We start from the raw sequence: 17,246 nt of genomic DNA, 5'->3' as shown, positions 1-17,246 counted from the left end.
ATTGGAAAGGTATTCGGGAGCGGGATCAATACTTTCAAGTCTGTAAGGAATACGGACTAGATGAGGGCCTGGTACCAAGTACATGTTGTGTAACTGTTACCTTCTATCAGTCTCCTCATCACAAAGGAAGGCCTCAGAGTGTTCTCTTTGCCCAGTCAACTTTAAGTGTACTAGAAAGCCACTAATACAGCATTAAGTGGGGAGGTCTATTACCAGGTCTATGCATATGTATGTTTGACATTCTGGCTGCTTCACAGAAGGATGATGTAGCATGTCTGTGTGGGAAGGGGTGGATGTAGAGGGAAAGAAAGGTGAGCAGAAATTAGCAGGATGCTGCAGTTAACTACAAAAAGAAGTAACGGTAGTTTAGACTAGGGTCGTACTGAAAAATATGAACAGAAGTGGATGAATCCAGAAATTATGGGATTTGCAAGAGGAACAGTGATGAGTTCCAGGTCCAAAGAATGTGTGGGCTGCTAGACATGCAATCTCCAATTCTCCTATTTCAGCCTCTCAAGTACTAGGACTACAGGCATGCACCACCATGCCCAGCTCAAGGAAATTTTTGAAGATAATATCACCTTATTTAATAATAAATATTTCTTTCCTTAACTTCTTCGATACATTCTGGTGGCTGTAGATTCAGCTAAAGGGGATTAAGTCCACCATCTGCAATTTTTCATTTCAACTCTGGGCTGAAGAGCAGGGAAATTGAGAACGCTCCTTGGACATCTTAAGATTCACATACTTATGAAAAGACAGGTAGAGTCTATGTTGGAGAAATAAACCATGAACTATTCAATTTATGACTGATGGTTAAAGTCAAGGGCATGAATTACAGCAGCCAGGGAGAAAAAGCCAGAAAGAAAAATACTCTTAACAACCTCAAAAGAGAGAAATGGGGACAGAAAATTACTGGGTGAGATTTTAAAAGGAGAAAAAAGCAAACGATGATGATCATGTAGTTAAAATTTATGAACAAAACGTCCCCAAAACTTTGTGTAAAGAATTTATAGTCCAGACCTGGTGGCACATGCCTATAACCCCAGTAATTTGGATGCTGAGACACAAGATCACAGTTTGAGGCCAGCCTCAGCAACTTAGTGAGAGCCTGTTTAAAAGATTTAAAAATAGGGCTAAGGGTATAGACCACTGGTAGAATGCCCCTGGGAATCTCATGTTGGAAATGATAACATTGTACAAGAAAGGGGGCTTCTGAGAAATGGCAAGATATGGGCTTTAAGGGCTTATTAATCTTTGCCTGTTTTAATGTTTGGAATCTTGAGACCAGAGATGTCTGGCTTTATCTGTAGTTGTAAATTGGACTGAGGAAAAGTAGTCCGTTATTTGTCTGCTACTAATACTGATGACAGGCCAAACACATTTGGGAATCATGGCCAAAGACTGGGGATGTCCTAAAAATAGTACCTGAAAGAATGCCCTACCTAGCTGACTGCCCAACGCACATCCTGGAAAAGGATACTGGCAAACGAAAGGAAGCTAGAAAGGCTGTCTTGTTATTCATAAATGATCTATGCCTAAGCGTCGCTCAGTTCAGGCACCACGATGAGCTACGCACGAGGCTGGACTATGACTGGACAGAGACCTAGAAATGCTGTTATCTTTGTCCTTGGCATCTTGCTCTTCTGCGATTAGTTCTATCATTATTATGTTGCATTAAATCCAATGTTGCTCTCTTGGGACTACCTTGTAAACACTTTTCATAAAATCAAAGTACTTCATTACCACATCTGATATGTGGATGACTCCTTGGCTCCAATTTTCCAATAATAGTGCTATACAATCCTCCTGAGAACTGCTTGAGGCTAACGGATGTATGATGGGAAACACATGAGCAGCACATTCCAGGAGGGGGTAAAAGATTAAAACTTTGATATTGCTTCCCTTACTTATTAGAGTTTAGAATTATTAGAGTTTAGGAAATATCATTTCAATGTAAAATTGAAAGTCCCGAAATACAAAAGTTGAATGTATGATGACTTTTCTGCTATTTGAATAACTGCTGAATTTCTATTAAAATGAGGGAAAGAACTAGCATCAATTCTTCATTAACTTTATAGCCATTTTCCAATTATGGGAAATCACACATTTTTCTATTGGCTCCCACCCTAAAATAAAAAGAACTTTTACATACTTAGATTTATAAAAAAAAGAATATCATTAATTGTTTATTACCCAATTCTATTTTAATAATGTTCTCAACCTCATCTAGGACAAAAGGGTTTAATAGTCTATTATCTATTATTATCGATTATAATAATTATAAGACCTATAATACTTTCTAAACACCCAATTAAAAAGGGAACATGTTATAATAGCCATGATTATTCAATCAGTGGTAGGAGAGTCATCACTGAACCCTTGGGAGCCCTTTTATATCTGACAGTGGGAGTAGCTGGGTGGATGAGTGATTTGACGAAGAAAACATCAGTCCCACACAGATCCACGCAGGCTGCAATTCCATTCTATGCATCACAAACAAGGGCACTGCACATTTTGCCAGTGTAATCTGTTTCCACATCTATTCTTTAGTAGCTCCGAAAGCACAGGCTGTGATATACATTATTGCAATTTTTCCCATGTTAGAGGTAAAGAAACAGGAAGATATTTTAGGATTATAATATACTTTTAACTTTCAGAGACTGTGTGATTGTGGGGGGGAGTGCTGGGGCTGGAACTCAGTGGCCTTCTACCTCTGAGCTACACCCCTAGATATATTTTATATACTTTCATTTGAAAACAGGATCTTATTAGGTTGCTGATCCTCGCTAAGCTCCTGAGGCTGGCTTTGAACTAGTGATCCTCCTGTCTCAGCTTCCCAAATACTGAGATTACAAGCATGTGCCACCACACCCAGCTCCAAGACTTTTTTTTTTCTTTTTTTATGTTTTTGTTTTTGTTTTGGTGATCATGGGAATTGAACCTAAAGCCATTTTAACTCTAAACTATACCCCCAGACTTGTTTATTTTTTGTTTTAAACAGGGTCTTGCTAAGTTGCAGAATCTTACTACACGACTGAGACTGACCTTGAATCTGAGATCCTCTGGTCTCTGCCTCCCTATTATTGAAATTACAGGCAGGCACCACTATGCCTAGCTTTTTTTTTTTTTTTTTACTAATACTGGGGAGTGAGTCCAGAGACATTCTGCCTCTGAGCTACACTCCCAGGCCTATTTTATTTTTTATTTTGAAATAGCATCTCACTAAGTTAAGGAAGGCCTCACTAAGTTGCTGAGGCTGGCCTCGAATCTTCAATTCTCCTATCTCAGTCTCTCAAGTACTAGGACTACAGGCATGAACCACCATGCCCAGCTCAAAGAAATTTTTGAAGCGAATATCATCTTATTTAATAATAAATATTTCTTTCCTTAACTTTTTGGATACATTCTGTTGACTATAGATTCAAATAAGTGGGATTAAGTCCACCATCTGCAATTTTACATTTAAACTCTGGGCACAATGAAAAAAATCTTATTTGGTAAACAAGAAGACTGAAAAAGGAAAGTAAAATTAGTTCCTGCTTCAGGAAGAATTTTTTTAAACCTCTGATCAAAGAAAATAGTTCTGAATGCCTACATTATTTTCTTATTGACGTACTTCCTTCTGAAACAAACACAGGCCTATTATAATTTTGCTGAGGTCCTCGTGATAATTTTCTGGTACTAGTTTATGCCACATAGTTCTAGTTAGGGAAACATCTCTTGGCATAATATGCTGAGATATAGACTTTGAAGCCAAAGTAAAATAAATAATTTTCAAGATTGCTTTTACATGTGACAATGACACACCCCATATAGACTGGGGGATTTTGGCCTGAAGATAACAATATCCAGATGTTGGTTCGAACAATGTATCAGTGGTGTCTGTGTGTGTGAGTGCCAGAAGCCAGTTAAAATCATAAGGATTTGTATTTTCTTCCTTCTTTCCCACTATCGTATAACTTGGGAAATTTGGACAGTTTAATTAAAAGAAGGGGGCAGAGGGGAAGGGAGTCTATGCCTCAGTGGTTTAAAATCTTTGCCGTGAATAAGCCAACCCTCCGGTAAAACAATTCTTTGTGCTTGTTGTGCAGAGGTGTCTTGTTACTGGGCAGCTCTCAGTGAGCTCAATTTTATTGCCAGATGCAGCTCAAATGGCAGCCACCCAACCCTGCACTGCAAAAGCATCTCCTCTCCCCGCCATCACCTGCTTGGAAACCAAAACAAACCCTGCTGGTCTGGCCTCACATCTGTAATCTGGTTAAGTCTATTAAAGTGTATTGTTTTTCTTCCTGACATATATGCGGTCCAAGTTTATTAAATACAGAAATTCAGCATTTCTAATAAGACCTCAGAACTGGCAGCCAGTTTCCTCAAGAGAAAAATGCAAGCTCCTGCGATTCTCCTATTCATCGTTTTCAAATTAGATCCCTTATTTCAGGACAAGAGCCAGGCAGCCCCAAACAGACCTAGAAGCTGCCAACCCAGCATTATGACAGTTGCTTCTCAAAGCCATAAGCTGTTTCATCAAATCCATTCTTATTTGGCTCAGCCACAGGCAAAGATTTAAGGCTTTAATTTATCCTTTGTGCGATTCACTTCGTGACCCTCTAAAGTCGTTAGTTTCTTTCCTCCCTTGAGCATTTAATACGACTCCCTTAAAATGCAAGACAGACAAGCCCCTGCAAGATTATCTATTGAAAGAAGTTCAACTCTGCAGATACAAATAAGGAGATATATAGGCCAAATAAAGCTCCCAGCTTTGTTTCTCTCTCATCCAATTTTAAAGACAAAGAAAGTACTGGCCCATGAATAGACATCAATTCTCAGACAGCCTGGGATGAGGTGAGTAAGTCTCTGAATGTTTCAGCATCAGTAACTCAAAGACAGCACACGTGTAACTTACTGCTTGATTGAATGCCACATTTGTGTGCACAAACCCCAAACAATGTATTTGTGAAATGTACCCTCCATAATAGTATCTAGTTAATATTTTCTGAGAAAAGTTCTGGGAACAGAGACCATAATTAAATTGGCTTTCAACTCTACCTAGCACTGACAAGTACGGCCTTCACAAGTAACTTCAATGCGCTCCGGGCGCTGACCCTGATCACGGTGTGAACCCTGATGCGGGGCAGCAGGACAGCAACTGTCAACAGTGATGGAGAGGAACAAACGCTGACTGCGTAATAAACACAAAGGGATAATCATGAAAGTAATATGTGAATGGCATTTGACATAGTGGTTAAAATGAATATTTTATATTTTAATTGGAATTAAATAACATATATGCATATGTGTGCGTGTGCGTGTGCGTGTGCGTGTGTGTGTGTGTGTGTGTGTGTGTGTGTGTGTGTGTGTCTACAGACATAGAGGGAGAAGAGGCCAAAAAGAAAAACTTCCAATCAGGCCAAACTGTGAGTGATTTTCTCCCCACCCAACATCTTCTGAAAATTTATCATACTAGGACTAATTTTCAAATTAGAATCCCCTATACTTTTAAATGCAACATGTATTTCAAACCATGATTCATTTACCCCAGAAAATATGCTGATATTTAGTGCAGTATAAATGGACTGCAATGATATCAATAAAAGGGAAAACATCTGACATAATGATTAGAATAAATGAAATAATGAAGTGCAAATGTGAAGCCTCAATTAAAACCCACTGCATTTACACACACTTTAAAGACATATGGTATTAGGAAGGTCAGTTTTGATTTCCATCTTGGCAAAAGCCACACAGAAGAGACAGATGTTTACAGTGTTTGTGTCTCTGTCCCTACAGTATCAGAATGAAACAAAAACATGGATGGAGATATTTTTTAGAATAATTTTCCTAGCACTCCTAGGCTTAGAAACCTCTAAACCAGGCTCTTTCAACTTCAGTGCAACTGACATTGCTACGGTTCTAACCTGTGCATTGCATGAGGTTCAACAGCATTCCTGGTCCCTACGCACCAGATTCCAGTAGCATCCTCCTTTCTCCATAACAGTAAAGTGTTTGCAAATAGTCCCTTGAGTAAAGTGTTTGCAAAAAGTCCCTTGAGCAGAAATCACCCCCAGTTGAAAAACACCATTCTAAACGCATATTTATTCATTCCTTTCTTAAATCAAAGAATGCTTGCGGATAGCTAATGCAGCAGCTGGCCTAGTCTCACGAATACAGTTACTTTTATCAGAGTTCTAACTTGACACCACGGAACAAAAGAGATTTGCTGGTTCAAATAAACAGGCCACTATAACAATGGAGTTTTATCTCAAGGCCCAAATAGAGATGACTCCTGCCTTCATTTGTAACTGCAATTTCATTCTACTCTATTTCACTTTTTTAATTTTTATTTTTGCAGAAATGAAAGATTCAAGTAGTCACTGGGATAAAGGTGCTAATAAGTTATTATAGGTTTCCTGCGCTTCCATCACTTTTTTCAGTATTTCTAGCTTTACAGATTCCTGATGCAATATCACTTAATCGTTGCACAACTGGAATCGTTTCCTTTGTTTTTTTTAAAAAGACCAATTAGTTTTGATTACATATGTTGACCTTGAGATACCATGACCATGTCTGTGTGTGTATGTGATGTGAATGCAATCCAACTCAAATATTGGTTGAGCACCAAACTAGTAGAAAATTGTACCAAGTGTTTCCATGTGTCAAGTCACACAGGCCTCATGAAAGTTTATCAGGGTAGGCTGTTACTCTTGGAGTACAACTGGGAACAATTTTACCTTCTGGCCTTTTTTTTTTTTTTTTTAGCAGTTATAACTACTGGAAAGAGGAATTGGTATTTCTGACTTTTACTTTCTTGAAGGAAAAAAGGTCATTTGAATAAAACTCATTCTATCTTGTAACTGCCTTAGGAGTCCACTGGAACTTGTTATATATCTAAGACATATTATGGATCTTAATATTACTGTTCCTATATTTCACAACATTTTCCAACTTTTATCATCTCAAGAATTTGTCTCATTATTACTCATGAACTATTTCAAGTGTGCTAGTAAAGACCAAATAAGGAAAAAATGATAGGATAGCGAATAGGGAAAAGACCATATTTTTCTTACTATCCCCAGGGTACCACATTATCTTTCAAGAACATACTGAAGTCTAGAGACTTACACTGAAAATAGTTAAAAATCAGATTTTTTCATTTGCCACTATTGAGAAAAGGAAAAAATAGACAGAGGGAAACATTTTGCAATTACTAAATACACCAAAGGACAAAGGAAATTGATCACATAGGTGAAAGCTCAGACCATGACTCTTCAGACGATTCCTAAATGAAATTTCTCACACTTCAGAACTGACAAACGAGCAACATATTTCTAAGAACAAAAAGAAAATATGATATTCTTATCCACTTAGTCATCCAAGAGGAAGGACATCATTGCTCAATATTTTGCAACAAAAACCTGAATCACCTGCTGTTAAAAAAAGATGTGTGATCATATTATTTCCTCTTTTATGATACTTGTGCAACAAATTTTGTGATGTTTGTGTGCCAGAATTTGGTAACAGTTTGGAAATGGACTAATGCCCAAGGCAGAAATATCTATTAAAGGTCATTAGAAGAAGAAAGATCATACAAAATTGTGGGGGGCTGGACTGATCTATGATGTTTGTAAATCTAAACTTTAAAATATTTTTAAGTAGTAGCTGGGCGTGGTGGCTCACACTTGTAATCCCCGCGCTTGGGAGGCGGAGACAGGAGGATCATGGAGGATCATGCAGGTTTGAAGCCAGCCACGCTGGCTTAAGAGACCCCGTTTCCAAATTAAAAGAAAAAAAACATAAAATAGGTCTGGGAGTGTAGCCCCCCGGAAAAAAAAAAAATATATATATATATATATATTAGATAAAATGTGGCTATTCTCTCTTCAACAAAAATTGTCAGCCACTGACATCTTTGAAGTATTAGGTTTTTATAAAAATTAAATGGAACTGAAGTGAAAGCAAAAATAAAAAATATAATTTATAATGGAATACATATAAATATACACATTTTACATATATAGGGTGGGGTAGAGGGAGAATCAATGAAGGAATCACTTCCGTTGCGATCATGTGCATATGTGAGAATACCAATGGCAATCTCAGTATTCTGTATGGGAAGGGAGGAAGTGGGGAGGGAGCTGAGACACGCCCACCAAGTGCTGTGCGCAAGGATATCACCATCACCACTAACTACCTATGATGCGAGACTACGATGCACCAATAAAGGTCTTTTAAAATTTTACATACATAAATAATAAGTTAGCACTGACTGTGTGTGTATATAGGAATGTATAAATGAAACTTTGAATCACTGTTTATAAATTGGACATCTTGCAGGTTCATGTAGGGTAGATGATTAGCAGTTAACTACATTCAAAAGATACTCTTCATCATTCAAGATTCTCTACCTTAAAAACTGTGAAAATATGGAATAAAAACACAAGTGTGCTACATTTAAAATGTAATCAAAATTAAAATGTTACTGTTTACAAGCTTCATTAAAATTATAATAAAATTGCTTCTCTCTATGGTTTTGTTTTTAGTTCTACATAGAATAATAACAACAATGTAAGCCCCCCCCCCCACTTTACCCAGATTGTCCATGATGCTGGGGTGGCTTTCCTGATAAAAGCACGTAGACCTCTTGCCCTATCTGTCCCGAAGGCAATCTTCAGAGCTGATTCATTAGTCTGAGCTCAGTGGTCCCTCTAATTCTTAATGTACTCCTGTGTGTACACCCTCATCCCCACGTGTAGCTACATGCAGATATGGGAGTGAGACCTCAACTAAAGAAAACTCTCCTAAAATACCATATATAGCCTTGAAGAAGGTGATAGTGAGACACAGTAAAAAATAATCATTCACCCAAACCTATCCCAAGTGCTTTAAAAAAAGGAAGCAAAAATCATCTAATTATTCAGGAAGACATGTCAGGTTACCACTTAGCACATTCTCACTAATGTTTGCAACCCTAAAAATAAAAGAATATATCATTGGAGATTCTGTTTTGGAAAAAAAAACCATGAAGACCTGCCTACTACCTGAGAGGAAAAGTGTTAGAATAGGACAATTAGAGATTCTCCCCTTCCTTCATTTGTCCGTAAGAATTCCACAGTCCCCACAGGACCATCTAGTTTTGTCAGATTCTAGAGTTACAGGAGGGAGAAAAGCCCAGCCTACCAATCCCTACTTATAGGGATAGACTGGATAGCATCTCTTTTTCCAAATCACTTTTCCCCCCCAAAAAAATACTCTTATTTATGATAGCTAGAGTCTGTGTACAGTTAAATAAGCCACATTACTGATTGCATAAATTGGTATTTGGGGTGGTCTGAGGACTTAATTATGATAATGCTCAAGGATACAGAGTTATTTACCAACATTTTTTTTGAACTAATGCCTGTTCTGTCTATATGAAAAGGTCTCCTTCTTTTTCAACGAGGTTCTAAAGTGGAGTGCATTCTGTAAAGATTGCAATGCCTCGTGAACAACAGTAGAACACTCATCTTCAACACAAACACGTCTTGCTGCCTACCACAGAACAGCACAGTCTGCTGTGGGCCAGATTCCATTTTGGGAGGATCAGAGTTCTTCTTTTCGCTGTCTTCAAGAATTGTCATATGGTGTTCCTTGAGGCTGTTTCAAGTCATATGTGCTAAATTCCTCGTCTCTTTCTACATTTCAAGTGTCACAAGGAGACTGTTTCTGAAACCTGGCGGCTGCCAGCTGGCAGAAGCCCAGCCCCTGTGTTGCTCAATGATGCAATACCTCTTGCTCTGCCCACTGCCTCTGCCAGATGAGAAGGAAGGCATATACGCCTGCAGTGCTGCAGAAAAAGCTCCTTCAAAAATGATGCAAGTGGTCCAATAGCCCCCCACTCCAAAAAAAAAAAAAAACAGCTAAAAATAAAATAAAAGTTCAGGAGTTCAACTTTCAAATATATTACTGGGCTATATAAGCTATTTGTTTTCATGGGAAAAAAAAGATTAAAAATATCAGGTCATCTAGGGTTACGCTGTCCAACATACAACTATAAAGCACCTGAAATGTGGTTAGTTTGAATTGAAACATGCTTTGTTAAGATATATGCAGGGAACCTGGGGGTGTAGCTGAGTGGCAGAGTGCTTGCCTAGGTGTGTGAGGCCCTGGGTTGGATCCCCAGCACCACAAACGAGCAAACAAAGAAATAAATAAGCAAACTAATACAAAAATGAATAAATTGCCAGATTTTGAAGGCTTAGTATGATAATAAAAACAAGCAAAGAGAATGTGGACCATCTCATTAATAACTTTTCATATTGGCTAAGTGTTGAAATGCTGAAATGGTATTTGGAATGCGTTGGATTAAATAAAGTATGCCGTTGAAATTAAATCCACTTGTTTCTTTTTACATTTTTAAAACTGGCTAGTAAAAAACACAAAAAGTAATATGTGGTTCACATTATAATCCTATGAGACAGCTTTGTAATAAAATGCCAGAAGATTCTGTAACATCCACTTAGGGACTACAAAGTCTTTGCTAAAAGCTATGCAAAAATTAAAAAAAAAAACATACAATTCAAATTGGCTCCTATTTATTCAGGATCTACATGCAAGAAATACCAGGCACATAAACTGTAGTTTGGGTTCCGGTGGATAAAATGAGTTATGGCTATAATTAGTTGGAAGATCAGTCATGATAAGAATGAGTCATGGTGTGAAGGAGTCTTAAAAGGAGAGTGAGGCATTGGTAAAGACCTGTGAAGAAGGTATCTTTTCAGACCAATATTTTAGAGAATAATGATTTTGACAGGTCGTGATCTGATATCTCTATGATACACTAACTCTATTTGATGAAGAAGGAGAAACATTTTGAAAGGAACAAAATGGTGAGAACAGAGCCAGGCGTGGTGGTGCACACTCGAAATCCCGGCACTTGGAAGGCTGAGACAGGAGGATCACGCAGGTTCGAAGCCAGTCTCAGCTACTTAGTGAGGCTCTCTGCAACTTAGTGAGACCCTGTTTCCAGATAAAATATAAAATAGGTCTGAGAGTGTAGCCTGGAGGTAGAAGGCCCCTGGGTTCCATCCCCAGTACCACCCCTCCTCTGCAAAAAAAAAAAAAAAAAAAAAAAAAGAATGCTGAGAACAAAAGTCTACAGAAAGAAAAGACCAAAGATTACAAGGTGTCAGTAGAGAAGATGAGATACCTGTGGGAAGCTGAAATGCCGGATGGGACCCAGGAGCAGAGATGTCTGAGTGCTGGGAAATCTGGATTTTCCTTATGGGTAAAAGACACCATCAACTATTTTCTGCCACATGGTAATAGGATTGAAGTGCATAGCAGGATGGTTATGGGAACAGGGAAAGACATGACTTGGGAAGAGAGTGGCAGAGTGGGGAAAGGGCAGGAGCAGCACTGATTCCAAGAAATAGGAACAGAAGTCAAGTTATGAATGAATCCCTAGAATAACAAGAACAATATAAGGGTAACAGGAGAAAAGGGGCCTTGGTATAGTAAGTGAGCATCAAAGAAGTTAGTCTAGTAGATGATGAATGATAATCTGAACTCAGGCTGTGGGAGCTCAGGAAACAGAAGGTTTATGGGTTGAGGAGGAAGAGCCAGTGAGACTGAAAAGACAACAAAAGAGGAAGGAGTCGATCAGGAGTTCAGGCAGAACATGCAAAAGAGACAGAACGTAACAAGAGATGAAGTTCAGGTAAAGGAGGAGAGGTACCAATTTGTTCAACAAACATACCAAGCACCCAACAAATGCCAGGTAACTTGCTGAAGAAATTTACAAGAGATGGCTGTGAAAGGCTCATTTAGGAAGGGTGATGCCGGGAAACCAGGAGAATGGAGTTAGTTGGATCAACGCCATGGAGAATTTGATAGGTGTTCACACAGAGATAGGTAGGTGCATCTCGTAACATTAAGAACCCCGCTGATGTTACAGCATGAATAAGAAATGGAATGAACTGGTAGGATTACACAACTTGATACCTTAGAAAACTCAGAAGCAATGAAAAGAAGAAGGTAATCTTTCCCAGGCATGAAGAACTGACATAAATATGTTTAGAAAATGTGAAAGTATCAGCAAGGGAGTGTGGAGAAATGACTATCCATTAAGTCCATCATGGTTAGAAAAATCAGAAAAAAAGAAAAAGAGGACACTGGACTATAAGCCTGAATTAGGACGAGGATCACGAGGAAAGGGTGACATTCGGTGGGACTCAATGACGGTTTTAAGAGTAAGATCAGATGAGCATAGTCAAAGCAAAAGTTCAGGGCTGGAAACCCTATGAGTGTGCTAATTCCATGGGATGGCTGAATCCAAGAGACAATTATGCTGCAGGCGCCCAAATGGAATAAAATAAAAGTGACTAGGAATGTGCTGGCTAATGATTCAATTGGATAAAAACCTGGAGGATTTCACTGAAGGCAGCAATGGGCAGGGTGACCCAGTCTGGATCTAGAATGTCCCCTAGAAGGCTTGCATGTTGAAAGTAAGGTCCCCAATGCAGCAAGGTTCAAAGGTGGGGCATGGCTGGAGGAGAGAGGGTATGGACTTTATCTATCTCTGGCCCTTTCCTGTGTCTGTCTGTCTGTCTGTCTGTCTGCTTCTCAAATGCCAAGAGTAGAGCAGCTTTCGTCCACCATGAAGCTTATACTTTAGAGCCTGCCAATCATGGACTGAACTTCTAAAACTGTGAGCCAAAACCAACCTTTCCTTCTCTAAATTATTCTTGTCAGGTATTTCGGTCACAGTGATGTAAAGCTGACTAAGGCACGGGATGGCCATATGACCCAGTTTGCCCCGGGCTCTCATTTTATGACAGTGGTCCTAGTGGTCTATCTGGTTTGGACAATAAACTGTTTTGGTTTCCCCAGTAGTAGGTAATACAGTAGTTCAAAACAAAAACAAACCATCACTCTATAGTTTGGTGTTTGTAACAATGAGAAGAGTGGAGTGATCAGGAAGATGGATATCAAAGAAAATCCACTTAGCTGACACTAATAAACAGTGAATGGAAGGTCAGCACAGGAACCCCTGTAAATCCACTTCAAGGAATAGTAAGAAAAGATGTAGGAAGAGAAAGCTCCACTGATTAAGTGGTTGGTGTTGAGTCAGTAAATTGGAAAAAGTGGAGGAGGAAAAGATCAAGACCCATTCAAATATATACTCAATAAAAAAGAGGGTTTTATACAACATATAAAATGTGCTCTATGGGGATGAGGGCCTGGCAAAGGCCTGCCACTCTCAGGCTAAAGCAAACACAGCCATTTTTAGCTTTAGAAGTTTCTTGTATGACAATGATCATGAATGGCAGGCCACAATACTGAGAAAACTTACAAGTACTTATCTAGCACCTTACAATTTTAATACCAGCCTAGAGTTTTCCTGGGTTAGTTGCCCTTCTGTTTACTTAGCACAGTCAATTCAGTAATGGGAAATTATAAAATCAAGTGTCCAAAAGGCTATGAACAAAGAAAAATTTATGATGCGAAATTTCCCTTTTTCTTTTCGGGTCTGGGGATGGAATCCAGGGGCATTCGACCTCCGAGCTGTACCCCCTGCCCTATTTTTTATTCTTTATTTTGAAACCGGGTTTCACCAGGTTGCAAAGGGCCTCACTAAGTAGCTGACGCTGTCCACGGACCACAAGCCTCCTGTCTCAGCCTCCCAAATGTTGGGATTACAAGCATGCACCACCATGCCTGGCAGAAATTTTCCTTTTTAATACTGGTTGTGTTAGCATCATGTTACCAGGGCCCTGGTGCCAATTTTTTTTTTAAGTCACTCTGAAACTTTCAAATCTAGAATAAGAATATCAAAAAGTTATTTTGAAAAAAGTAAGAACTAGACCCTCCACTTTTAAACTAAATAAATGGCTATTAAACCCAAACCAATGGACATTCTACAGCTGGCACATAAAACAGAGGTCTGGGGAACCAGTCATGGCACGGAATCCAAATAATTTCATGGAAAAAGACTCAGAAGCTTTCTCATCCACAAAGCACACATCATCAACATTTCTTGCCCTGGGAGAAGGAAACATAGGCCGTTCACTTTCAAGTTATTCAAGCAATAAAAATTAATTGCAAGCTAAGAGTTTATTTTTTTCTTATTTCTTCCTCTCATTCTTTTATATTTATTTGGATTTTTTTTTTTTGGTTGTTGTTTTTGTTTGTTTAGCATTATGTACAGCAACACTGACCACAACTTATTTTAACCTGGTAAAGAGGAAACAGAAAAGAACTTAACCATCAAATGACAAGTCCTGATACAATTAGAAATAGCCATTAAAAAGCCTCCTTTAATTAAGAAAAGGCAATTAGTATTTTTAAGTGTACATAAGTTTGTAGATAATGGTAAAGCTATGTTTTGTTTTATTTTGTTTTTTGCAGTACTGGGACTAGAACCCAGGGTTATCCTACCTCTGAGCTACACCCTCAGCCCTATTTTTCATTCTTTATTTTGAAACAGGGTCTCTCTGAGTTGCAAAAGTCCTCATTAAGTAGCTGAGGCTGGCCACGAACTATGACCCTCCTGTCTCAGCCTCCCAAATGCTGGGATCACAAAGGGTACCACCCAGCAGGGTCTCCCTGAGTTGTGAAGAGCCTCGCTAAGTAGCTGAGGCTGTCCACAAAACGCGATCCTCCAGTCTCAGCCTTGGTAAATCTATTTTGAGTTTGTTAACAAAATATGTTACATACTCATGTAGAAAATCTGTGCCTGAAGTCAGAAAATTATATCATAACCACGAGTCTTGCCAATTCACATTTGATGTTCTGTCTGGAGATCTGTAACACCAGGGAATGTCTGCGTGAACACTGGAGGGAAACAGAAACTCCCGCCGCAATCCTCACATTCTGGAGGTTGACACAGCATAAAATCCACTGCCCAGAGGACATTTCCAACCCAAAGATTCTATTTTATAATTTTAAGTAGGAATCAGGTAATAAATTATGGAATAAAGATCCCCCCCCAAAAAAAGGTGAAAATGTGTTCTTATAACAATCATGAAACTTAAGCCATTTATGAATGCCTTTGATTTTAGTCATGAATGGAAACTATAAAAGGTAAAGAAACTCCACAACAACAACAACAACAAAAAAGCCAAACCAAATTGGTCTCAATAAATGTTCATGATGAGTTATTATAGACTAAAAAATTTTCAAAGCAGTGTTTAAAAAAAATTTCCAAATTATAGTCCAAAACCAAAAACCCTATCAATCATTTGCTTCAGATTTCAACTCCCTGTTAAAATTAACAGTGATCTACTATAATACCAGAGGGGGTTTCAATTTCAGTTCCTGAGATTCAAATATACCATTTAAAATGAACTCCATGATGGTCAATTATATTAAAATTAAATAGCATACTATAATCATTAACAGGAGTTCAAGGTTAAATACATTTGTTCTGCCGCAGAGAACGTTGACAGGAGTGAGCAGAGATCACTGTAGTGAGAATACAAAGATACGTCTGCAGAAAAATGCAAAGGCTATAGGTGCGATGTCTCGGAGTCTAGGGGACCCAGCACGAAGGCCACCTACCTCCCATCTGCATAGTCTGTATCTGCTCCGCCCCACCAGACGTCAGAGTCATCTTCCTCCGCATCAGCAGAATCAATGTTGTCGCTCTCCTCCGCCAATGGGCAGCACACGAACTCCACCCCTCGGAACTTGTCGATTCCACAGGGCAGCAGCATGCCGAAGTCGTGCAAGTTGGTGCTCTTCTCATTGCATGTCTACGGGGTAAGGAGACGAGGGTGAGGCGCAGAGCAGATGGGCGCCATTGTGAAAGAACCTCAAGGTTCTCGATCACCACACAGACCCAACATGTTATGAACCTATTTTTTTTATTTTTATTTTTTTGGCAGTACTGGGGATGAAACTCAGGGGCATTCTACCCCCGATCTACATCCTCAGCCCTATTTTTTATTCTTTATCTTGAAACAGGGTCTCAATGAGTTGCAAAGGACCTCCCTAAGTAGTAGCTGAGGCTGTTTGTGAACCGCAATCCTCCTGTCTCATCCTCCCAAGTGCTGGGATTATAAGTATGCGCCACCCCATTTAGCCAAGGAACCAATTTTACAAAAGGAAAGGATCGATTGTTTGGGGAAGAATTTTCCAACAGTGTCTTTAGCATAGGCTACTTTATTACTGTGCATGTGTGTGCATGCATGTGTGTGTGTGCATGCATGTGTGTGTGTGCATACATGCGTGTGCACGCTGGGGATTGAATCCTGGGCTTCACACATGCTGAGCAAACACACTTTATCACTGACCTATATTCCCAGTCCAATATTCTTAAAATTCATTATGTATTTAATAAGCATGTGATATTATAGAGTAGTATAATAGTATACAATCTTATTATTAAGGAGTTATTCATTAAGAACAACAGCAATAAAAAACAGTTGGTAAAAAGATGCAGAAGAAGGCTACACTTGTGGATAGACATCAGAGAATCTGCCTTCTGTCTTTATTGGTGTATCAGGAAGTTCTGAAGTTTTTCATATACCTTTCAACTCACTCCCAGTACAGATCCAAGCTTTTCTCCCTTGGATTTGCCTTCTATCTATCTCGGCTCACTTCCCAGGGAAACAATTCCAGAAGGAGAAAAAGTACCCTCTGCAGTCATTATGAGTCAGAACTTAAAGTCTTTAGGGATTTCTCTTTCAATGTCTTTCTGCTTTGCTGGGATTTTCCAAATTTGCACAAATCTGAACTAGTGGAAAACCTAGAAATCATCTACTGGTGACAAATGAGATATTAATTCAACACACCTAGGTAAACAGTGAAAATATTACAGAAAGTTATTTTGGCCTCATAGGAATCTGAGTCATTTTTGTTTCTTGGAAACAAAGAATTTTTCTTTTGACAACTCAAGACAAACTGAAAAATGCGGCTATCAGAAGGGGAGCTGAGCTTCAGATCATGTGGTTTGTTTTCTTAAGTTCAGTAAGCTCGCCAACCTCCAAAACGTACTTTTATATAAACAAGGTTTTATTTTACTATGAGTCAAAACATATTATTTCATAAAAGGCAAAACTAATGCTAAATCTTAAGCAGTGCTTTCTGCCTAGCAGCTTTAAAACTATCATACAAGGATAAGTTGAGCTAGATTTTTCAAGCTCAATACTGCTGACATTTTAGACCAAATAATTCATTGGAGATGAAAAGTTGTCCTATTCACTACAGTACGTTTATTAAATACCGGGTGTCAGATGGGCATGATGGTGTACACTTATAATCCCAGT

The 17,246-nt window shown here is 38.8% G+C and overlaps 1 protein-coding gene across 9 annotated transcripts in view; it reads right to left on the bottom strand.

The window, feature by feature from the left end:
• The window catches only part of APP (amyloid beta precursor protein), a gene marked incomplete at its 5' end in the record, with an annotated part of 275,766 nt that overhangs the window by 141,610 nt on the left and 116,910 nt on the right, over nucleotides 1–17,246 (bottom strand). For all 9 annotated transcript variants that reach the window (XM_080696688.1, XM_080696689.1, XM_080696690.1 and 6 more), the window contains one exon: nucleotides 15,538–15,731. In XM_080696688.1, coding sequence (XP_080552814.1) covers nucleotides 15,538–15,731 — 194 coding nt within the window. The remainder of the gene's footprint in view (nucleotides 1–15,537; nucleotides 15,732–17,246) is intronic.

The sequence above is a fragment of the Muscardinus avellanarius genome (assembly GCF_963383645.1).
Source record: "Muscardinus avellanarius genome assembly, chromosome: 5".
Lineage (NCBI taxonomy): Eukaryota > Metazoa > Chordata > Mammalia > Rodentia > Gliridae > Muscardinus > Muscardinus avellanarius.
The sequence above is the reverse complement of the archived record's forward strand: the minus strand, read 5'-3'. Positions and strand labels throughout refer to the sequence as shown.